The sequence below is a fragment of the Ischnura elegans genome, chromosome 2, assembly GCF_921293095.1.
Source record: "Ischnura elegans chromosome 2, ioIscEleg1.1, whole genome shotgun sequence".
Classification (NCBI taxonomy): domain Eukaryota; kingdom Metazoa; phylum Arthropoda; class Insecta; order Odonata; family Coenagrionidae; genus Ischnura; species Ischnura elegans.
In genome coordinates, this window is record NC_060247.1 from 9,110,060 (window position 1) to 9,136,382 (window position 26,323).

General features: G+C 40.7%; 1 protein-coding gene across 1 annotated transcript in view; it reads right to left on the reverse strand.

Moving 5' to 3' along the window:
• Positions 1–26,323, reverse strand: part of LOC124153363 (N-acetyl-D-glucosamine kinase) — a 70,309-nt gene that overhangs the window by 16,523 nt on the left and 27,463 nt on the right. The window contains exons 3-4 of the mRNA XM_046526476.1: positions 5,029–5,127; positions 2,907–3,048 (exon numbers count right to left, since the gene is read on the reverse strand). Coding sequence (XP_046382432.1) covers positions 2,907–3,048; positions 5,029–5,127 — 241 coding nt within the window. The remainder of the gene's footprint in view (positions 1–2,906; positions 3,049–5,028; positions 5,128–26,323) is intronic.

Genomic DNA, 26,323 nt, shown 5'->3' on the forward strand with positions numbered 1-26,323 from the left:
TCGTTTCAGTCGAAGTATGCCCTATTTAACGAAGAAAACTTTTTTTAATTCTTTTTTTTATTTTAATTTCCCACAACTTAAAATTACATGCGTAATTCCAAAGTTCCTCCACGCACTTTCCATGATTACTATCCTGTACATCCCAAGTAGTCTTCACGTTTCCTCTCTAAATGAAAGTCTCCCATCGGCTTTACCCGGTATGGTATATAATACGCGGGATCATGTAGTTTTGAGTGGCGGAGGAGGGAATTTGAAACCGCCCAAACCCAAAAATATCAATGGATAAAAAAGTAATCGAGTAATCCGAATGCTAAACCTCTATTAATATCATTTTGTAGTATTAATGTAGATAAAATGAATCGAAAGTGTAAGTAACGAGGAAGTACTAAGAAGAGGGGGAGAAAAGAGAAGTCTTTTAATAGCAACCTTAAGCAGAAGACGGGACAACTTAGTTGGCCACATTATGGGACAAGATGGCCTGATGAAAACAATCGTAGAAGGACAGGTGGAAGGGAAGAAAGGCAAGGGATGGCCCCGAATGAGTTACATAGGACAGTTTATAAAGGATGTAAAAGAGAAGAAATACGTCGCTATGAAGAGATTAGCGGATAGGAGAGAGAAATGGAGAGCTGCGTCAAACCAATCTTAGGATTGTTGACTAATGATGATGATTATTAATGTTTCTTCAAGGTATAATACGAAATTTATGACCGCACATTTTCACGGAACATAATTGTAAGGGATAATTTTAAACTTCATCGAGGACAGAACACTCCCAAACTACTTCCTCAAAAACTCAGTACAGCTTTCATGAAAGCTCTTACAATTAATTACAATTTTTCATTATTGCAGTCCGTTATTTGCACACGGATTTCGTTAACATGCCACTCCGCATTTCATCTTAAATCCTGTTTTGCTTTCCGATCCTTTTGAAACGAACCAATGTGACTGTTTGAAAAAATGCCCATTAAAAGATAACCTTAAATTCTACTACGCATCATTGGGAGAGGAAAACTTTATCTGCCGAAAGGAAATGACCACGAAGAGAGAAGAAATACTTAATAACTTATGACCTAATCTATTTAAATCAGAATAATGATTCACAACATATTAATTCCGAAAGAACATAATAAATTACAACGACAAATGTTCCTATGTTTTTTTAATTCTTCGGACCGCAATTTGAATTTCCCTTACGAAATAGAAGAAAATAACTCTCTCAACTTCCTAGATCTTAAAGTCACTAAGGTCAACAATCACCTCGAGTTTTCAGTCTTTCGGAAAAACTCCTATACGGACCAATTTATCCACTCCAGTTCAAGACATTGTTTTTCTCAGAAGTTATCAGCCTTTCACAGCATGTTACATAGGTTGCTGCATATTCCGATGTCCTCTGCCAATTTCAATGAGTAAATAAACACAATTAAACTAATTACTAAAAATAACGGATACAACGAACAGTTAATTGATAGCTTATATCAGAAACAATTAAAAAAACAAGCAGTGGGAGACATTTATGGATCCCGAACGCGACAAGAATCCACGACCAAGTGGAGTAGAATCCTTTTTTTAAAGGACATCGGGCCGAAGATTTACAAAAAGGTGCCTAAGGATAAAATTAAAGTTGCGTTTTACAATAAATCCAACCTCAGGAACATTCTTTCCTTCACAAAAGATCCCATCCCAAGAGAAGAAAGGAGTGGGGTGTATAGACTAAAATGTGAATGCAACGCGGTGTATGTTGGGCAACCGGGGCGACAATTTCAAGAACGGGCGAAAGAACATCAAGCCTGCCAGAGAAATAAAAAGACTACTTCACAATTTGCTATACATTTGTTAGATAACAATCATCAAAGTGATTTTGTTTTTGATTTGCTTCATTTTGAACCTAAAGGACCTAGATTAGACGCTTTGGAACAGATGGAAATTTTGCAGCACGTACGTTCCAATGAAAACTTTGTAAACGAATTTTTGTATGACTCACACTCCCCTCTTTTAAGCCTCCCACTCCTAAATTCCTGGGCTAATGACATGACGAACTCTTCCGCCTCTCTCTCACCTGAACCATCCCCCCTCCACCTGCCATGCCCTCCCTAAGGGAGCCTCCTCCCCCTAACTTCTTTCATACCATAAGACCAAGTTTTTTCCCCCTCCCTCTTCTCTGTTGACCAATCCGTTCAACCTAATTACCTTCCTCCCTACCCCTCCTAGCCTGGTATAAAAGGATGTGATGGACTTCTGTAGAGTTCACCTGATGATGACGTCTAACGTTGAAACCTGATCGTGAATAAATATTAATGTGAAAGCACAAAGCTCTTCTTTTCAATTTAATTTAATAATGAATTCCGAAAAAAAACATTGGGTTAATGTGAAGACCCATTCAATAAAGAGCGAAAGAGGCCTTTCATATCAAATCGCGTAGCTTGATTTCCCAAATATAAGAACAAAAACTATCATGACAAGCCCTGAAAGATCAGGAAATTTTGTTCGGAGTATTGCAAAAGACGACCTACAACAAGTAAATTAGCAAAGATAAAGATTAGATTATAAGTGCGGTAGCAAACAAACAATGAACGACGTGTTTTTCAAAGGAAATGGAATGTCACAGATAGCACAAAGAATTCAAGCGTCACACACTAGATTCCCTGACCGACCCAATCAAGGCACGCTAGATCTGATAAATGGAACATATAATAAACAGCCATGATTTAAGCTTAAAACCAATTAATATAGCATACCTACAAGCAAGAAGTAGATACACGATGAAAAACGCATGAGGATAAAAGAAATACGTCAGTTGATAATCTGCAATCCAAGATCTTATACAGGGTTCCATAGATAGGTACATAAATAGGTACTATCATCGGCGATTGCAACAGGATTTTTCTGAGAAGCAGTGAACTCACCGGCGTCGCTGATGGCAGCAATGGATCCGACGGTGTCACTGGTCACCACGACTTCGAGAGCCGCATCCGGGTATTTCTTCATGATCCCATCCCGCAGCTCATTGTTCTGCTCCTCAGACTCACACCCACTGAGGCTCAAACCCTGCAAGGCGGAGGAAGACATTCATTGACGAGCGAAGACCCTCACGAAGACAGCGGTCGCACACAACGGAGATTGAATCAGGTGACACGGATATGAGCGCCACCATAGATTAAACAGATTCATACAACAGAGGGCAGGTGTCAATAATCATTGGAAAAGGGTTAAAAAAAAACAAGAAGCCTTAATTTCACTTTTCGGCCAGCTTGAAATAATAATAAATCATTTCTGAGGAAAGAGGTCTTAAGAAAGAGTTTATACGTTAAAAACTACAATTGGGGCACTTGAGTCAAGTAATAATGTTATCCAAAAGAATAAATAAAAAATTTCAATGCAATAAATATTTTTCGCTGCAGTCGGTTAGCTAGTTCAGAAAGAGGGTTTAATGTCTCTGCGCTAAACAATTTGCTAGCCACGGGTTACCCTGGCACATTCAAGGTTACAGGAATCGCTGAGCAAAACTAAGACGAATCTCAAAACAAATACATTATTTTGAGGCATGCCAGCATAAAGACACCCTTCCGACAACTCCAAACACAAAATTATTTTCACGAGATAACAAATTTTACTGGATTCTTAATTGCTGTCATTTTCTCTAACTCTACTTAGAATGTAATTATATGAACAACAAGAAATATACGCTCAACAAAAATATAGGGAATAAAATAAAAAAAGAAAGTCTGAAATTTGCATGACATCGAAAAAATCACAACATTAAGCTACATCATTTACCATAGTTGGATCAAACTATTTCCCACTTCTAGATATTATAATACAATTAGGAATGATAGAACGCATCTCTGTATTGCAACAATAGTATTGTTACGATGTGAAACACCTAGATTGCAGAGCAGAAGTTTGTCAACATATTTCTAGGGAGGCGGATAAGGAGTAGATAAGCGGAAAAGTAAACAAGTGAGGAAGAGATGAATTATTTTCCCACGGTTGCTTGCACAACGATCGGACGAAGAGATAATGCTTTCTCACAGCTATTCTATGTTGTCCCGCCAGTCAACATTGGAGTACACAGGTAAAAAGTACAAAATAGATTAACTACGGACCGATCCAAAACTTCAAGGAACTTTACAACATAAAATCACAGAGACGACATAAACCTACATTTTAAGAAAGCGGAATTTGGGATTTGTTAATTTGGCGTTTCTACCGTTAGTGGCTAACGTCGACAGACATTTCGGTAAAAATTTTCAAGTCATCCATTATAGTATGGAAGGAAGGAAATCCTTCTTCCGCGGCAGGATTAAAATTTTTCAAATAATCCATTACCTCATAAGTTGAACCGATACAGGCGAGACATGGCGGAAGTACGACATATTGAAAAGAAAGATAGTTGCACCTTTCCACAATCGTATCTAACAATCTTTCTACTACCTGTCTTTTCACTATGATCCATTACCGTATTAAAGGCAAGTAGTGAAAACTTCTAGATCAGGATTAACGGGCCGACGACACGCAGCAACGTTCAACTGCTCGAAAACTTGAAAAAGATTGTTTTGACTACGGCCAAGCTGATCTTCGCAAATCGATTTTTTCATTTTTATCATTTTGTTTATATTTTCCTTCCTTCTTTCCAGATTTGATTGACATCATACAACAATTGAAATCACTATAACTAAAAGAAGTTAAAAGACATCCGAAAGTAACATAGAAGAGTAACAATGAGCATTTGGAGAATTTGGATGATAGTTTCATACGTCTGTAAGCATTGAGTTATCGGCTGCCCCGATCCTGGACTTCAAATTACTAATAACAAGAGACGGGTGAGCTTGAGTGCATATTCTCTCGAAGGTAAGTCCACCAAACACGCACGCACGAGAGCAGCGGGTTTCTCGGGCGCGCCGAAAACTTGAGGTTCGAATCGTCCTCGGGAAGCAGCGATGGGGATGAAGAGTGAGGGATGAATGGGGGGGGGGTGAGGAAGGGGGCGTTGTCTGCGAGGCGCGCGAGGTTTGTTTGTTTACTCACGAGGACGGTCAACGGCTTGTCTTCCGGGAGCTTGGCTTCCTTCTTCGCCTCCAACACCATTGCGTGGATTCTCCTCTGACACTCCTCCATGCCCAGCGCCTACGGCAGCAGAGAGGAAAAAAAAACACGAGAGATTAATAGGAGACATAGTCATCAGGGTCAAAGCAGAAATCTTTGGTTAAGCATACATAACATGACATTACTTTTACAGCCAAATTATGACTCTGTTAAGAAATGCCAGTATAAGAAGTTTTCCCGTGCATTAAGTAAAGGTAATATCTGCCGAGAAGGTGAAGAGAACGGGGAGAAGGATCGACGAAATGCTAAATGAAATGCTGGTGAGGTGAGAAAACTTCCGTATGATATAAGGAGAAGGCAGAAGGTTGAGTGGGTTATACATCACCAAAAATTTAACGGAAGTGCCGCAAATCTAATTAGCATGGTTGTAATACGCGAAAGGTAACATATTAATATTCTAATAGGTACTTATGAATGTTAGACAGAGATACATTTAGTTAATAATGTGTAATGTATGGCCATGCCTGTCACGAAGGGAATTAGGCTTAAATTTTACCGAATTCTCCGATGCATATTAATTGCTAGCATTGCTTTAGCAGACAACTATTTATAGACATTGGGGAGGCATCAGAAGATAAAACTATACAAACGAAATAATCTCGTTTACACAATAAGGCGCTCGCCAGCCCAAAAGGACTTGTCCTCGGGATAGCAAGAACATGAGGATGAGGACAAACAGCTCCTCAAACACCTTCATCCCCAGAAAGATATTCAGACAGAGTAATGCACACTTCACTTCATTGGTAACGGGTAATTCATTTTTCCACATTGAATACATGACTATTGGCTATGTATTCCACCTAATTTCCTCAGAATTGAGCTATCATAAAAGGAATAAAAACGTAACTAAATAATAGGTGGTCCTTTACGAGATTGACTGACACACATTTTAATTTTAGATCAAGCGTTGACGTTACACGCGAAATGTGCCTAGTGGCAATAGAATTTCCCAATACAATGGTAAAGCTATCCCTCAGAACATGAAGTCATATATAAAAAATACCGCAATGCATAACTCTGGTAATAAACTGTAAAATCGTTTCTAATACCGTAAAGAGAAAAATTTCTGATGTTAGATGATGCCATCTCATTCTTTTTGCGGCGAAGAGACACGGAAATGCCAAACATGATAACGTCAAACGTGACAGCAATATTGACAGCAGAGGGTATTGCATACTCTCCTATAATCTTATTATGATGGACGAGAATGGGAGGCGGGAGATAAGAAGAGGTGGTGATTTTAGGACGTGTCCTACCACTGGGTGGTGTCCTACCAGGGAACATACAGTCCTGTATTATATCCCACGGCCCATTCATTTCCTAGAAAGAATGATGCGAGACAATTTGGAAGACAAGGAGCTCGACAGAGGACAAATAATCCTTGAAGGTAATAAAAAATATTCCCAATTAAAATCGGGAGGATCATCATGCAAGTAAATAACCAGCCAATAAGAAAGACACGCAATCTTATTGACACTCGTTTTACTCAATTCAGTATTTAAAAATCGAAGAGAGGCCTACCAATTTTCCAGTTAAAAAAACCTTTTCACTACGACCAAATTTGCAGTCAAACCACATATTTCCATGAGCTTCATATTGGTTTGAATAAAAAAATCACCTGAAGATAATGTTGAATCACTAAATTCTCGACGGAAATTAATTAATTAAATTATCGCGAATCAGCCATAAAAAGAAATAAAATGAGAAATCTATGGAATTTAATTACTATCCGACGCGCATCATAAATCATGAGGAAATTTTATAGCGGCTTCAGTTAAATATATGTAAATACTGCCATATTATTTTCATATGGATTTGGTACTTTTTCATCACCGGCAAGTTGCAATTTTTAATCTTCATTTAATACATACTTATAATCAGCGCATATATTTCTCCAAACTTCTTCGGAGCAATAGAAAGTTCAGCATTGGATGGAACAAAGGACAGAGGTGAGAACATCACTAAATCACCAGACAAGAATCTTGAATACCCGTCAGGAGAAAGGCCCCGTCCCCGTTAGAGAGACCTTTGATCCGGGTACCTCCAACTGAATGAAAATCCAAGCCTAAACTTTTTACCAACGTATTTCTACTTTACTGACGCCCATAATCGTATGATTGAATAAAGACTGATTGTGAGAGTGAGAGGAGGCCCAAGGTCGTCTCCTGCCAACGTCTCCACCTCTGAAGGGGCGCCGTGTAAATCTGCAGCCCTATCGTCGCGTTCCACGAACAGGTCTTTCGCGATCATCCCCGAAAAAGAGGAGGCTCTCCACTCGTCTCCTCCTCCACTCCACGCTATTCACTATCGCTCTAAGTTCGCCGCATCACACATGGAGGATAGAAGTGTATTACCTACTAACAATTAACATATTATGATAAAAACAGACAGCATCAATTGATTATAATCCTTTGAAATGCGCATAACTGATCGCAAGGAAATTTTTGAGGGAATCAAGTTGAAAAATAAAAAAACTACCATATCATGTAATATTTATCAGTAGATTCTTCGTTTGGTCCTCCATTAAAACATTAGGCATCCCAAAGTAACGAGCACACAAGTAAAGCGCGCGGTGGGTTTTCAATGACTTTTAGTTTCCTCAGAGTAACGTTAAGGCATTCAATTTTTCCTCTCAATATGGGAGTTGCTTGTCTTCAACCATTGGGAAAAGATAATCCGACCGCTTAGCGCACCACATTTAACCCTGTTAAGAAAGGATAACAGGGTCTACCGCAAGCCTCCCCACAAAATATATGACCCTGATACGACTGCTGCGAAATTCCTAGCAACCTTCTCACCACAAAAAGCCATATATAAGAATATACGTCCGCCTACGTCCAATCACGATCGCTTTTCGGATTTTCGATCAGTCGCCTATTTTTCGAGCTCTCCGCGACGACAAACAGTGATTCAGCCTGAAGGTTGGTTTGGATATGTGAGGGTAGAGCTCAACCCTGACCTAGCCTCAGGAGTGCGATCATCACTTATTCAGTGTAAGGGGGCTACATCCTTTCCATGGGCGCCCTCGCACTTAAAAGATTTCGATTCGGAGGTGTCCGAAGGCTTCACCCAGGATTTGAACCCGCGACCGTTCGACCAGCAGTCCAGCGCTCTACCCACTAGACTACCGCGACCCTCTAAAAAAGCTGTTAGCATGATTTTTCAGTTTCCTACACTCATGGCCTGCAATTTATGGCCAGGTCAGTGGTATTGGGTATGTAAGGGTGAGTAATATGGATGTATTACATGGCTATAATTATTCAAAGCAATTACAGGCATTTCGGTAGGGATTCATCACTCTCATTATTTAAAAACAAAACACTAGAAGGAAAGTGTTCTTTCTAAATGCGTCATTTCGTTTCGCCAGCCCAAGCACGCCATAGGGATAGGAATATACGTCCAATCACGATCGCTTTTCAGATTTTCGATCCGTCCACCTCCAAGTTTATTCGTAGGCCGCCTCGCAGCAGACGGGGCAAAGGGCGGGAGCATTCTTGGGTGGGGCAGGTGGAGCCGGAACTGGACCCTGCTCAAAGGCAGGCAGGCGTGCGTCCGAGGGAAGATTGTCGCGCCGAAGGACAGGAAAGAGGGCAAAAGCATTTGGGGCCGCCGTCGGGTGATTGTCGCGTCCTTGAGGAATATTCCTTCGAGAGAGGGATTGGGGGGGAGGGGGTGGAGGGGAAAGGGCGTGCCTCACGCATCACCACTGCAATGAAGCCAGACCGAAACTTGAGATCTTAACCATAACTGAGCAATGGTCTCATTCACCATTCCTTCTGTAATTGCCGATTGCGGTAGTGTTCGAAAAATGAAGAGATCGGTACTTTTCGATCAGTCGGCTATTTCTCGAGATCTCTTCGGCAACAAATCGACGGCCTTAAACCTTCCGTAGATGAGTTGGTGACGTCAAGAGCTCGTGCCGAGCAGGTCACCGCTTATCAGCTACTCTATTCTTCCACGCGTCGACCTTGTTCATGGTCCTCGCCATTATGATCTTGTGAGATAATCCCTTTCTCAATCAATGGCCCTTCCTGAACGGGTATATGGACCAGAACTCGAATGATCTCTCGCACCCAAGAAAAACGGCGGCAAATTTAATTTTTTTCATTTTATTTCCAATTTTTTATTTAAATTAAAATTATATCTTAACAGGAAAGATTTTTTTAATCGTCGTAACTAATCTTTCCCTTCATCTACCGAACTCTTTTCGTGAATTGAGATTTGGGGTCTGTGTGAACGACTCAATTCCACCCCGATCACCTACTGTTAAGAAAAATAAATAAAAATGGCGGGTCTAAATGATGATCATTAAAATAAAAACTATAGGTTGCAGTAGAATTTTCTTCATGGCATTCATTTGGTTGCATTTACAGGGACAAATGATCGATGCTAAATAATGCGATCTTTCATAAAGTCTCAATTTTTCAACATTCGGACCTATCGAAAGATTTTTTTCTTCGCGAAATCCCATTAAATTAATTGAAGACACAAACAGCAATTGGTTGCGCCATTGCAACTTATCGCTTTCCTGACCAATTGACCATGGGCTTCAAGTATTCAGTTACGCCACTGCTGCCTAGACGACAGATTCCTCAGAGCATGAGTCAACATGGATAAAGCTCGATACACTCCACCGAAAAGAAACCGAGTTGATGCTAAAAGCACCCAGTGAAACTGTATTCGTCCTTCTCTTTGAGGAAGGGTTAAACCGCAGGTCAAGTCCACCGCTTTTATCACAAAGCGGATTAACTGACGCCCAATGTTGATACGCCGAGGTGAATAAAGGGAGGACACAGTACACTACTTTCTCTGGGTATTCGATTACAAATAAAGTAAGCCAAAGGAACTTACAATATCATAACCAAACTAGGGGAAATGTCCACAGATCGATGAGTCAATCTGATTAAAACGATAAAGTACTGGACAACGAGAAATCAGTGGCATAAAAAATGAGACATTGAAAAAATATCTCCAAGAGTGAGGGGTGACGCTATTCAGTCCTCATAATTAACGCACAAAAATGCATTGGCATTAGAGTACACAATAAAACAAAAAGCAATGCGCACTGAAAAAAATCAAAAGGGCGAGCATTTTCATGAGCAGAAGATGAAACATTTTATGAGATAACAACTGAAATTTGATAAAAAAATCAATCCTAAATATATATTTAATCTCATTAATTAATGATCAGAGGTGACGCTGTTACGTTTCAACGACTTCTAAGGTTGGAATGACGAGATAAATAATTATCACCGCTAATTAACCTATGCCTCAAGACGTCGAAGGTTCAGATTAAAGTTACTTCACGATATAACGTCACGTTGAAAGGGCAATTTAGCCAGAAGTTAGAGATTGTAATACTTCCACCCTTTTCCCCACGACATAATGAATAACGGTATGCATTGGCATGCAACGGTATGTCGTTCTTCATCAGAATCTACGGCCGTTTGCAATAAAAATAATTATTTCAATATTTATTTCCTTTTCAGAATTAGGAAATGTTTCCAGTAACTTTCCGTCATTCCTCTAAATAATAGCACCAATTTCACGGCGCGAAATATGTCCTCCTTAATTTTTTTGTCCAACTTTTACTTCGAGCCCGAAGGGGTACCCACACCATCGGGCTCCGCTGCTTTCATTTATCGTCTAGTTCTAGGCTAACAGGCCTATCATAAATTTCCACCACTAATTTCTTTTACCTATCCGGAAACATCGGTTACTGTTCTCCTTTTCCTGTCCTTAATTTTTTTATAGACTAACCGAACGTGTTTTCGGATAAATTTTAACCTTAGCATTTAGCCTGCTTACGCCCTTACAGCAGGCGCGACAAGGTGTTCCTTGTCTTCGTCTCATCTATTTACTTTAATTTGCCGTATTTATTTCCAATAAGAGTAGACCGCATCACATTGCCATTGAGCGGTTGGGTACAGACTATTTCCACCTCTTATTAATATTTCTGAACCCGCTAATTCGTAATAATGACATAATATTCGTTTCAATGAACAAATGTTAGCACCTGTATTGGAGCTTCCACGTCGAAAAAGAACTTAATTTCGTTGCCGAAATTTGATCGCTTTTTCAGCTCCGTTGTCTCACGTCCTAAGCATGCTCCACCACTTCGTTTGAATCGCCCTTTCTCTCACTACCGCATTCCAATCCCTCACAACAACGAGGTTTTTCTTACCTGGAGTTTCCCGAGGCAGCTTTCCTCAGAGTAACGTGAAGCCATTCACTTTTTCCTCTCAATGTGGGAGTGGGAACCTCAACCATTAGGAAAACATAATCCAACGGCTTTGCCCACCACATTATACCCTGTTATTCATTTAAAAGAAAGGGTAACAGGGTCTACCACAAGCCTCCCCGCAAAGTCTGACCCTGATACGACTGATGCGAAATTCCTAGCTATCTCCTCACAACAAAAACCCCTGAGCAGAATAAGACATAGGTTTGGGGAAGAGGTAGCCACGAAGTCCTTATCTCAGTCTCCAACCCCTCACTTTCTTCCCTATCACGAAAAAGACACATCGATTATTTGTGAACTGAATGGCGTCATGAATAAAAAATTCTATTTACTTCATTAAACATTGAGAAATAGCACAAAAAATACGCAGCCATTCACACAATTTTCCCTGTAAAGACAGGGCATTTGACCATAAAATTTTCTGCAAAAAGTTTCGCACGAGTCCTACACAATTCACATAAGCACTAAATAAAGCAATCACTATTCATCGTCCATCAGTTCCATTACAAACTCGAAAACCCAAACCTTTTTGAAGAGAATGTGAACCCAAAATATGAATAACGAGAAATACTCAAATCCAGCGTTGTGCGAAATGGGACGAGAGGGACCGCAGCCACCCTTCAATCCACCCCCCATCCCCGCACCAACTCAACACACGTATTATAGCATTCCATTTCTCCAAGTTCAATTTTACGTTTTTCAAAACGATTGCTCTAAACTTCAGAAATCCCATTTCAAATGTTTCTTTCCTTCTCTTCCTCGTCATATTAGTAGAATATCAATTGTTCGTTCATAACACTCAGCCTTTTGACGTCATATTCTCCATTAAAAATAAATCATGACCCTCCGATCCTAATTTGAGCACATGCAAGCGTATAAGCCTTTACACCGCGTCAAGACTGAATCCGAAAAACCAAAATTGAAGAAAGATTTTAGGATCGATGTAAAAACCAAATTTTTCCTATGCCCTTTCATTTCAAAATTCGAGAAATAAAATTGAAAAAAAACACGACAATACAAAAGTTACGGTAGTACCAAAAATAGGACAAACAATAAAATTATTGAGAAATAATTAGGATTGTTGACCAGTGATGATGATGATGATGAATAAGGTTATAAAACTTTTCCCATTAATAGGGTAGTTTCCATTACTGTATTCATAATATACAAATTATTTGGTTTTAGAAATACGGTTTAGACGAATGGCAATGGTCAATTTTATCCTCATTTGAAAAAGGCCAGATTGGCGCCCATGCGATGCCACTCCCCGTGACGTCACAGGGACCTAATTTCTACACGAGAGGATAGGAGTTTTACATCATCTGAGGTTACCAATGCATGCATGAGGAACAGAGCTCAGGGAAACATGTCTTAATAATCACTTATTAAAACTGGCTAAGGTCGGAAAGTTTTCTTCGTTTGATAAGGTAATAATAATCCTTATTTAAGCCAAGCGCTACCAGCTAGCATGGTACCTAGCTACCTGCTAGCATCCTGCGTCGTATCAGCGCTGCGAGCCTCGCCCCAAGGTCACCTCACTTGCGGTAGCGGGAAGCAGAACGACGTCACGCGGAGTTTTTCCCGGCATTTATACTTAACCGTCGCGTTTTCGCGCGCTTGAAAATTTCCACTTTTCATTTAATCGCGAAAAATAGATATCGTCATATAAAAATCTAAAAGCGTGAAATACGTACTCCAGGAGTAATAATCTTTCGATTTAGGCAATAAAAAAATAATAGGAAACCATCCTATTCCAAGCGGACTGTACCATTCTATGCTTCAATCGACTATTCCTATTGAGAAGCAAATGATGGTATGATTCTGGAGCTTCTATCATGAATTCAGACCTAGCTTGCCGCATCTTTTATATAGGCATAAAAACCATCCCCGTTCTTATATTTTATCGCAATCTACATCACCCGAGGTGTCTAGAATGTCGACATAATTGACATCACGTCAGCACGTCCCAGATTTCATGTCCTTCGACCTCTGACCAACACGCCGCCACCCATCATCAATATAGTTAATTAATTAGCGAGAAGTCATCTGAGCAATTCGAAAAGCGGCACCAATGAAATCTGAGAGTCTTGTGGTGAGCAATGTAACGAGCTTACCTTTTCCCGAGTAAATCAATAATATTTATTCGCGGGCCGATTTAGGTAGAGTTTTATCACGCCATAAATGCAGGAAACTTCTCGTTTTGAATCATGCACGTGATGAGAAATTGCACACGCTCGATTGAGAGGGATGGATGAGCAACAGGTGGTTCTTCTTCATTCAGCTGCTAAGCCAATCGTCTCATCACTTTAATAGCGGAAGAGGAAGGAGGATCTCAGCAAATAACCTTATCTTTCGAGCAGTTATCGTGGTAAATATTACTTGCAGTTTGGGCAACGCGGGAGGCTTTCCTTTGCTTATTCAGCCGCGACCCGCGCAACGCCGATAAGGAAAAGCACATCCGCATTTGATACGCGTAAGCCCTCAAATGCTTCAAACCCACAGCAAGAAGTTATCGTCTGGGGATGCTTCATTTTTATAGGCTGTAAAGGAATACGAATTTTCAAAAAATACACTAACGCGTAATGAGTCAGGAGAATGACGTTTCAACACAATTTCTTGTCATGTTACGAGTTATTTTCAAGAGCCTTTTCGAAGAAAATATTTTGCTGCCATTCAAGGATGGCAAACTGGGATGCTAACGACTGGCTATAGTCCATTTCAAACGAATTAAAAACAATATAAATCTTCATTACAACAGATTTGATTCGTAGCGTCAGAGGATCTTGGTGATAAGACTTGATTGTTATATCGTAAACCAAGCAATCGCCCACAAAATTACGTGAATTATTACATGCGCTCAATTACGAGAATTTCGTAATTTTAAACGTTCAGAATCAAAAACAACAATACATATCAAGTGTAGCTTCAAATTTTCTATTTTTCAAACACAATACACCTATTTGCCGGCTCACTAAGTTCGCTCCGGTAATAGCGCTAGCATAAATTATTTTCATGTAAGTAATAGAGTACATAGGCTTCATTTGAAAACATCAACAGAAAGATGACGAAGTTAATTCATTTTCAAAAGAAAAGACAAACTCATCTCTCTTCTCCGATCGATTCTTTTTTTCCACCGATATCCATCGATATCGATACTAAGAAGATAAAATGTTGAGATAATGTGTTTCCGCGATAGAATCCACTTCTCATCATTTGGATGAAATCATTTTTATAAATAACAATGGGGAACTGGGAGCGGACTGCGTTGTCTTTTTTGTCTCCATAACCAAAGGAGTCAAACTCTCAATTTATTTCTGATTATTGATTTTCTAAATATTTTTATCTGTTACAGAGATAAGCTGCAACTTATCAGTTCCCGCTATCGCATTTTGATACGAAAAGAAAATCTAAAAAAAAACCTAAAAAAAAATAGGAATACATCTAAAATGTCCGCAAGACCTAGGGAAGGCAAAAAAGCGTAACTGCAATGCCTCTTAACTCCCTGCCAGCCAGCTGAATATTTCAAGCCCCTTTTCGCTATTCGCGAGAGTCCCAGTTGATTTTAAAGGCAAGTAATGGATTGATGGCGTTGAAATAAAATTGTATGGCCTGAAATATTTTAAAGTAAGCGTAAACAAAATGAGGAAAAACGAAAAATTGAGAACATGTAAAAGCGAATAATCAATATAAAACAATGACACCTGTGTTTGAACAGTAAAAAAAATAAAAATAATTTACACTGACTGATTTGAAGTAAGCCTCTTTGTATAACACGCATCTGGCAGCGTCGAGTAAAGGATCGCCTGGCCCGCTGGAGCGCCCCAGTAGCTTTGGGCGGGGATTTCCGCCACATTATGCTTCCCCAGCATGACCCGCGCCACATCTCCGACGGTTAGACTGAGGAAATCGTCATTTTCATCTGCACACTCGTAGGTTTTGGAGCGCACTTCTTTGCATTCCCACCATTTTTCCTCCCATTTCCTTTCCTCCAATCCATAAAAATTCATTCTGCTTCATTTTCGCTCGTTTGTGATGCAATTCTTGACTTCCAGTTATTATAGAAAACTAAATCCTCAACTCGGACATCCGCGAAGCTCGAATAAACAAAGGCACATATTTCATGAACGCGTCAGGAAATAGGATCGATCAACAATGAAGGAAGGGTTGCCTGCTTGCAGGCGTTAGCGACTTCCAGCGCGATATCCCGTGCAAACCGGGCGTTTCCGGACACGAGTTCCAATCCTCTTATCTCATGACGGTTCCCTAACCACCCTCAGCTCTTGCACACAGCTAAGACGATACGCAGTACAGAGCTCAATGAAAGCTAGTAATACCCAAATGCGCAAAAAACTTCAGGGTGGAGAGAGAGAGAGAGAGAGCGGTGCGGCGAAGGTGGAAATTTTGAGAGAATGGAAAATGTGATTAGCTCGAGAAACTGTTCCCCACGTTTTCCAAATTCCTCCGTTCAATGCAGTTTCGCGGCTGGGAAACCACAGCCTTGCAGCTCAAAAATGTGTGGCTTTCACACTGATTTGTTCACCGAATATTCCCTCATCAACGACGTATACTTTTAAAGCTTACGGATTCCGAGGCGTTCTTACTCAATCAGGCAGACAACTGAATTCTTTGCGCGCGCCATACTCTAACAATAAGATACTCAATACATAATACCTGTAATTAATTGAGGTTTTCACAAAATAGTTATTATTTTCAGTAACTTCTATGATTTCTAAAAGGTTCCATACCATCATGGAGCCCATGGTTAAAAATGGCCTTCTACCCACAGGCCCCGAGCACTCAACCTAAAAACAAGACGTCCTCTGGGACAGGATGGAGAGAGTACATAGATAAGTGCCCCTCCTCCATCAATCGGTGATCGTCTCGGCCGTAGACGTGCATGGGATTTCCAGACAGGTGTTTCCTGCACACACCCCAGGTGGATGCGATCCGCTCGACCAATCAGCAAGCAGCGGCCTTAATCTCAGCGGCGGGTGTGCGGGGCTCAACGTCATCACAGGGAGAGAGAGAGAGAGGAGGAAAAGCGCGCATGCGCCAAATGTTGGAGAGTACTTTCCTGCAACGACGCCTCCCGTCACTCCCAGCAACGAAGCGTCCTAGACACAGCGTCACGGGCGGCGGTTGCACAAGAGCACAGGGAGATGAGGGCAACATCCAGCAAAACAATAATATGCCCTCCACGATAATTTATGGAAGGAAGAGAAGTGAAGTGAGGGTATTGTGTAATGCGTCCGTGGATTATGCAGGTGAGGATGATGGTTAGTCGTCTGAGGTGATAACGAGCGCCAGGGTAATGTTTGCCCCGCCGACAAATGAGACGTAAGTTCATGACAGATTGCACCACTTGATGAAGCACTTTATTTATGCCCTGAGGCTCGCTATCGCGCGCGCCCTCACAGACAGGCGGGCAATGCTTTATTCCTTCCCGTATTTCGAGCAGGGAGAGGGTCATGAACCGGGGAAAACCGACAGAAGGAAAGATAAAAGCAAGCATTTCCCTCAAGGAAAAGGGAGCACATTGATTGCTGGATTCCAAGTAATCGCAGCAATAAAAGGTGATTGGGTCATAAATATTGGCTGAATTGAAATTTGAAGAGAGTTTTATCATTCTTCCGCAAACTTGAAAATGACAAATACAGGTTAAAAAATCGTTAGTGAGTCTTTCGAAATTTTCAGATCAGAAAGATGAAATGCCATTATGATATTGGAATACAAGCAACCAATATACTAAAATATCTAAGATATAACTAAATATTTTGAAAAAGCAAGTTACAATCACGAGAACTCAGATGATGAAATGATATGAAGAGATACGCTGATACGAGTCCAAACCCTTGACCTACTATAACCTAAATTTACTAACAAATAAGTACACAGACTAAATATCACAGAACTCTACTTCTCCTCTTTGCCTCCATTCGATTAAAGCTTTTAAGTTTAATTTTCACTCGAAACGTGAATGACTAAATAACATCTTTTTCACAATAGGGAAAGATTATTTCTTATTCTTTCATTTACACGCAAGAGAGAATTAATACATATCACCGAACCACAGAATGGAAAAAATAACGCGATAGACCATTACTATACATGAACTATATATGGAAGCACAAAAGATAGCATTGCCGCCAGTACATGGCTCAGTTAAGACAAAAATGTTCTATTGAAAGATGTTTCATTTCATCAGTGAACAAGAGGAAACCAGTTTTCAGGTAAATTCGATGAGGATACACAAGTGCGAGGGCGGTTTCTTTTTCACCCTCTGATAGCTCATCAAAATCACCATACAAGCAACAGGCAAGTACTACACGGGTAGGGCAATTGCGCGTCCTCTGGATCACACCCTCAATTCATTTCTGATCGTAAGTCGTTAGTTTAAGGTCAGTGGCAATCTCATTGACTGCGCCTCCTCCATTGATTCTCCCGCCATGCGTGCACTGCGGAGAGACAGCCAGAAAACTCGCCGAATGGCTTCAGCATTGACTTTTCTTGACCTTTATACCGACAAAAGAGAATTTTTTAAACGCACTATGGCCTGAGTGTGAAACAGTGTAAAATATTACTTCCACTCCCATTCAAAACAAAAGAAGAGACAGGCTGACTTGTGGAATTTTTCTGATCCATGACAACGCCCGTCATCTCAGCGCTGATGCAGCCCAACTGCTCCTTGAGCAATTGCAATGGGACATTATCGATAACCCGCCGTGCAATGTCAACGTAGTGCCGTGGGACTTCCACCTTTACGCTGAAATGAAGAAGTGGCTTGGAGGGAAGCGTTTTCAAATGGGCGATGAGCTTCAGGGCAGAGGAAAAATCAATTCAAAGTCATTGGTGGCAACATCCTATGACGAAGGTATAGTAAAACTTGTCCGAAGGCACGACCAATTCCTCAATCGCCGAGGATATTATGTCGAAAGGATACCACAATTGTGCTCAAAATTTAGCAATGAAACAGTTTTCAATCAATCACTTCGTCTTCTGTTAATGACCCATCGGAGGTTGAAGAAAAACGGCCTTCGTACACCCTTTAAACTACTTGCATTTAAAACCTGAGGAATACTTTCGAATTAAATAAGTATTATAAAAATAAAATATTTAGTTTTTAAAGTAAAAGAAGACAAAAGAAGTACTTTGTGTTTTCCTTTCGTCAAAGCGACGGTGAACGCTGTTCTAGCTCCATCGATCTTTACCTAATCTCCGCAGGGGGCACGAAGTAATATTGAGTGCGAAGTAATCCGTCATGCTGCATGGAGGCAATTGCATAAAAAGAAATTTATAAAACTGGATCTATTCTCTCAGTGATTCGACCCCCAAGGTTGGTGTGGGTCGATAAGGGTAGAGCACAACCCTAACTATTGCGAAACATTCATACATCCAGGGAAGGAGGGCCAGATACTTTCCCTGAGCTAACTCCCATTTAGAGGATTTTTCTTGAGGTTTTCCGTAGGCTTCGACCGGGATTCGATCCCTGAACCCTTCATCAAAATCACAATCACTACCCAATCGATCACCACGCCACCAACACTCCACTATTATCAACTAAAATTGGGTAATCCCAACACAGTCAAGCTAAGTTACTAACTATCAGTAAAATTTAAATTATGAGTCTAAGTGTTTAGACTTATTTCACCGACTCCACGCAAGTTACATAGTGGAAAAAAATACCATTTAAGTGGCCCAAAAATAATTCACGCGTGATGAGCGATAAATCTGTCACGTAAGTTCTTCAAGATATCAAAACTGCCACCGCTCACATCAATGCAAAACCAAGGGAGATGAAAGGTATTCCGTGAGGAGGAATCTAAATCGAAATCAATCTAAGATAACGATAATTTATTATGAGAGGGAAAGAAATCACATCATCTTAAAAATGTCAAACTTATCGGAAAAGCCAGTAGGACTGCAAGTTTTTTTTACCGAACTTATTTACGTTAAAAGAAATAATAAACTTGATAAGTAAGTATTTATATTATTTTCTTGATTGAAATATTTATATATGGCAATACCACTTTTTTCTTTTCCACCTAATTAAAATATTCCTAAGAAATTCTAAATTCTTAATTTCAAAACAAAAGCCAATGGATACCAAGCACAGCATATCGATAACCATTCTGTTACTACTGGAATCAACAGTTCTTCTTCGCTAGTTTCCCTTAACAAAGTGAGAACAAATAGCAATGCAGTATGTGTGAACATTCAGAGCGTAACAATCGTACATGGTAATTGGACTTGCTCTGCATATCAAAGATCAAGATTCTTAATAATGGCATGGTTTGTTCTAAATTACAACGGAAAATGATTTTTAAAATGCAAACTTCCAATTTTTTAAACAATGAAATACTTACTTTCGAGCTACCATAGATAAAAAAAGGCGGCTCAAAAGAATAAATGACAAATTATTATCATAAGACCTTATCACTTAAGACTTATAAAATAATATTGGCTAAATATTTGCATCTCTGGATACATAACGAGAGTAACGACGTCCGAAACTACCCTTGAACTTTTCCACGACACGAGATAAGAGACTATTATCGTCAATACTGCGGGACAAACCATAAAAAAATTGTAAATCAGCTCGTTCGCATACCGTAGCAGTCTGAAGGTCAGCTGAAGGTCGTGAAATGTCGTCGACCAATAAGGTGGGGAGGGGGCATCTCCAAGCGGGCAACGAACCGAGAAGAAGAGGTGCTTCGTTAGTCTGGCAAGTGGTTCTATGAGACAACCATGCGCTTGGCACAATCGGCATATGTGGGCGAGGAACAGAGCCCAATACTTCTTCAGGGCAAGAGACATCCCATCGTCATTGCCGAAGAGCAATCTTAAAGCGCGACGTGAGTCTAAAATGTTTCAGCTTTCTAAAATATCCTTTCCAGTATTAAAAATTGTTTCAACATTTACTTCAGGACTTAAAAAGACACAAGCCGAGAGAGATCATGAATTTGATACCTTTGATCGGTAAAAAATACAATACTTATGGAAGAATATTGGCAACAAAACCCTAAATTCGATTACCGCATGGCACCGCAGATACATAATTCTTCAAAACAGCTCATTTATGAGGAATTACGAATCTCTCCCAATCGCAGAGTGGTTTTTCACATCATTTTCGTGCTATTGAGGACACCAACTGCACGGTTTCCGATGTGACCTGACAGCTCATTTCCTATCAGCGCCGGAGGTTCAGTTAGCTCAAATCACTGCCGTGTTCAATGGAGGAATATTATCATCAAGAAAAGTTTTTAGATAATGATTTTGAGTTCTAACGTATTAAGTAAGTTATGGCAAGCAAAACTGTACCCAAAACCCGGATCCCGTAGAGAGGTCTAATGTGTATGACAACAATGGTCGAAAACCATTTACTTATTACGAAAAAAAATATTTATATCCCATGCATCAGTCATCACGACTTGGACCACTATATTTTCCTTCCAATTTTTCCCACAGCATACCATTCGGTGATCTTCAAGATGACCCATCCCTCCCGCTGGAACGGTCTTTTCTGGTGACGGATCAAACTCGCGAAACTTACGCTAAAATATGAAATTTTATGAGCACACGAAGCCAGTCTATGGACTTCTAGTTCACTAATCGAGCGGTATTATAACGACCCATAGAGGCGGCCCTAAAAGACCGTCTCGCTCAAGCTTGATTTATGCAGCCATTTCACTCGCTTTTTGATCGTTTTCCAGTTACATCCGCCGAGGGGCGTTGTCAACATATGACTGTATCTCACTTTTGAAAATTTTGCTTCTCAATTTTTTTCTCATATGAATCTTCTTATAATTGAGATACTGGAAAATGCTTTGATCACCGTCTACTTCACTTGCCCTGAAAATTTGACGATCATTGAGCATTCGTATTAATTAAGCGAGTGATTCGTCATCAACGAAGACAGCTTCACAAGGGGCTGGGATGGTCCGAAGGGAGGGTCTCACTCACAATCAGTGGTGGACACGTGGGGTGGCGAGGTGGACATCATGGGTGGGCGGGGATGAGGGGCGTGGCGCCCCCAAGTTAGCGTCCAGCGGCGCAGCGTGGCAACGGGAATTTGGCCTTGATTTTCACGTTCCTCCCCGCCAAGGACGGGGGGCGGCAATCAAGTGGCGTGGAGGAAAAGGGAGACCAACGGTATTACACGCAGCCACACTTTCGATTGAACGCCTCAAATGTTTCCTTTCATCCAGAGCAAAGGAACCGCTCCGGAGAATCGCGATTCTCTCAAGTCCATGGCGATCAGAAGAAACAGTGACAATGACTTACTGCTTGGAGGGAGATAAAACGGTCGAGAATAAACATTAAAAGGAAAGGTGCACCAAACACGAGTGGATAGAATTGATAGTTTGAGGCGTGACTTGGAGAAACTGCTTGATTATTTGCACCTGACGATGACGCACAGAGTCGAAACTGATCGTTATTAAAATTATTTATGTGAAATTTACAAGGTTTATTCATTCAACACGAGTGGATAGCATGCGTGGACTGATGAAGCATGATCAAAAACATAATTAAGAGAAAATGTGCTCATTATTCCAGAACTAATTATTAAATCACTAATTGGGACTATACTGCTAATAGGTTTGCGATTCACGACATGGTAATAAGAAATTAATTACGATCATGAGGTTATTGACTTTATCAGTTTCATTAAATTTCTTTCTCTCCATAGACATTTAGCGCAATTCCTCAAGAGAGAAATCAAGAAATACAGATTACGTGGATACGAAAATAAATGTGATTCGATGCATATGCATTTACTCCGTTCACGTTCCATCTTGCATGATTTAGATCATGTTAAGTGATGAGAAAGTAACAGCATAGTACGAAGGCAGCGTATAGATATGGGATAGAGACGAAGAAATCCCCGTTTTGTACTATTTTCTATCCCTCATAAACGTCATCAATTTAAGAACGGACAAAAGAGAGGCTGAGTTCTCCCACTACCAAGAAGATCGTAACCCAAAAAGACAAATGCAGCGACAAAAATAAACGAGACTTGGAACTATTGGCGTTTATCATTACTATTACAGCGTAGATAACTATTAGTTTTGATTTTTTTCACCTTATTAGCAAGATCCACATACTTCTGTTCAAACCGCGATCGTTTATAATTAGAGCTATCAATATTTAATAAGTAGTAATCAAGTCCTGTATGTTTCTGACGCTGGACTCGGCATAATCTATCAATTGAACCCAGTCTATGGACTCCTAGTTCACTAATCGAGCGGTATTATAACGACCAATAGAGGCGGCCCTAAAAGACCGTCTCGCTCAAGCTTGATTTATGCAGCCATTTCACTCGCTTTTTGATCGTTTTCCAGTTACATCCGCCGAGGGGCGATGTGCGGAGAGCGATCCTCCTATTCCCGACGCTTGAAATTGAGTACTTTACCTCACGAGGAATATAAATGAAAAGTAATAAAATCGATAGACATAATCATCACGAAAGAAAATTTGTTGAAGAGCCCTAATTATAGTTTATTTCCATGACTAATTTGGATCGCTTTGCGAGCGTCAGCGTCCCGAGTGGCGACTTGAGCGAACCCACTCCAATGCACGGTGGGGGACAGCACATTTAGCGGCCGAATGGAGGAGACTCTATGGTAATATTCGTGTGGTGATCCGAGAGTACATTAATGGGGTCCAAAGGTCGCATTTCGGGGGCCCCTTCTGGGGGTGGACTGTGTCTCGGGGGGTGTAGGCACCTCCCATCGCCCGACCACTGCCTCTGCGACGCACGGAGATTTCCACGCCTGGAGAGCAACTCTCCGCCCCACACCACCGGTGACCTCAATCGGGCAAATCCACTCGACTCGATCGCTCTCGCAGCCAACTCACCTCCCGTCCACGGCCGCAGGAAAACGATCGGCAGAAAAAAATACGTAATAATACCCTCTTTCTCTCGACACAACACAAGCTCAACTCGCAAAGTTTAGAACGCTCTCCAAACAATACGCACCGCCGTAAGGCACGAAAGAAAACAGTCTTGTTGAGGCAGCCCATTCACGATGCGGTATAGAATTCATAGGCTGTATAATTGCAAATAATTTTATTGGCCAACAATAAATTCACAAATGAACCCGTATAGAGTTGAAGCACTATCTTTAGAATTAGAGGTATTAGTTTAAGGGACAGTTTGCTAAGATACCTTTCGTATTTACCATGTAAATAAAAATATTTCTTCACTAAAGTTAGGTACAAGTAATCGCTAGCTTACTAGGCAATACATATGGGACATTTCAGAGTTTGCAGAAAAGAACTAAAGAGAATTACACAATTTTAATTGATTGGCATATTTCGGCACTTCACCCTCCGCAACGGGGAAAAAACATTTTCCGTAGTTAAACTTCTCCGAGTACGCATAATTTGTCTTCTCTTTCGGAGGTAAACAACTTCGAGAAGCGTGTCGGGGCAGCCGTTCTGGGAACACTGATGTAATCATTCGTGAATTTGGCATTTAGACGCCGAGGGCGGGGGAAAGGGTTGAACACACGCGAGTTCCTCCCATACGAAGTTCAACGGATTCCGCCCGCGATGAATGGGCGATATGCCACCTCCATCTTTCCCTCCAAATATAAAATTGACTCTCAGCATATATATATATATATATATATATATATAAAATTGGTCCACAGCACCGAGCACCGAAGAGATCCACAAATACAAATATCCAATTTTAAGAGGGCAGACAAAAGACAGTGGCCAAAAACAGCAGTGACACCGAGTGGAGTCTAACTACGTATATAAACCATTTTTTAAGAATTAGAGGCAGATGAAAGTTATAATTTAGCACTAAAATTAATTATATAAAAATTTTAAATGATTAAAATGCATTCTTGAAATTAAGATTAGTTAAGGTATAAAAGTTTGATCATTACTAATTAACGTTCGCACATAATAAAATTATACAAAGACTGATACAACAAATCTCTCATTTTGACGGGCCAAAAATATGTGAGCAACAATATGTGAGGCCATAAACACTAATAAATGCCTTAAGAAATTCATTTGAGTTAATGACAAAATGATAAAAACAGCTCCAGCGAAAACATATAACGCAAAATCACACCTCATGAGAAAATTCTATCATCTAACGGAATAATTCTCGACTCGTCGAAAAAGATATGTGGCAAGAAATGAAATAAGCAAGGATGAGTATACGAGTGCTGGATTGATTAGTGAAGCCAGAGACCCGAATTGTAAGCGCTCTAAAATAAGAACAGGTGTTGATGCAAATCAACACTTAAAATACACCTTCCTATTACAGTGCGACTACTGCTACATCGTAGGGGCGATTAGTTCTTAAATAGCACTGAACGTGGGAATAATTTCTTCCAATCGATTAGCACAATTGCATTCCTTAACGAGAAATACAATTGTTGACCTAGATACCCATATCCCTCTGCTTTGATTTAACCTCTCTTTAACGACCCCATGGAATTGCCGCGCGAGACAATTATTCCAAACGTTACAAAATATATTTTTAAATCAATTACTATAAACATTTTACGCGAACGGAATAATGTTACACTGTTCTTGAATAAAGAGTCTCTTCCTTGGAACGGGCGTTGATGGTATGGTATTTGGAGGAGGCGACCGACAGCTGAGGTCATTTGCGCCATGAGGGAATGGTGGAGAGAAACCCGGCGTCGGCATGAGCCCACTTTTAACGAAAGGCGCCAAAGGGACCACGGCTTTACGTCCCATCCGACGGACGGATTGCTGCGCTTGAAGAGCCCTCCACAAGGCACTGAAGCAGGGATCGGATAGCCTCAGAGAAATCTCCGCCACCGCCGGGATTTGAACCGGGACCATGTGGGTGGGAAGCCAGAACTCAAGCCACCACACCAACCTGATCCCCCCGGCATTAACTATTGATTTTTACGTTAAAGTAATATTGACCACATACTAGCTGATAAGCACCAAGTTTTAGCCCAAAATACTAACACTGACGGAAAGGGTAAATGAAGGGAAACGTGTAAGTTAAGCTCGGGAACAAGATGAACGACAAACAACCTACCACGTGGTAAAATGAAAAAAATCGGAAAGGGAGGAGATATTCCTCGCGCAGTGCTCGCAGATTACAAGAGAGCTTAAGAGACCGACTATAGACTAACACATGCACCCGACGATGGCGAAAAATTTCTGGAAGGGGGGGAGGGGCGGCATCAAACCTTTCGAAGGGAAGGGGAGGAATGAGGTTGCGAAGGAGTGAGGAGGAAGCGATCGGTGGAGATGGAGGAAAATACAGGCAGCCAATGAAACAAGGAACATAACTAATGGGCTTCTGGCCTTGAAATGAAATCTTGGGAAGGAAGTTGCAATCTCACGTCTTTTGCCCAAGAAATTTTCCACTCACACCACTCAGAAACGCGACTGGATGAAAAATAATGCGAAAGGAGACCTGTCTTTTGGCAAAAGGTTGGCATTGGGGTCAGAGGAGATGGAAGACTCTCAACGCGAATACGCCAAGGCATGCTTGCCGAATCGTTATGATTACTATGATCAAACTAGATATCGATATGTGGTGGCGAATGTAGCATATCCAGCAGCATAAAAAAATAAATTCCCAACTACCTCGAACTTCTCCGATCGAATATCCGTATGATGTAAAACACAAATTACGAATTGACTACGATTATGCGTATGTCCGAAAATTACTAAAATTCCACGAAGAAACTCAACGTCTTTTGTCTCAAAAAGATTTCAAAGGGCATTCTCCATGTATTCCCTTTACGAGGACCCTAAATAGGATAGTCATAATTGTATATCATTTCGAGATCTGAAGACTCACGCTAAACAACATTAATCTCGGGAGTCGGTCGTTGAAGTCGCCAAACACACTTCAGAACTACGCCAAGAACTTTGCTTCGAAGAATACCTCAATTACTGTCTAACAAACAGTCTGGCAAACATAATGGCAAATCGTACGAATTTCTCACTCAATATGTGTATTCA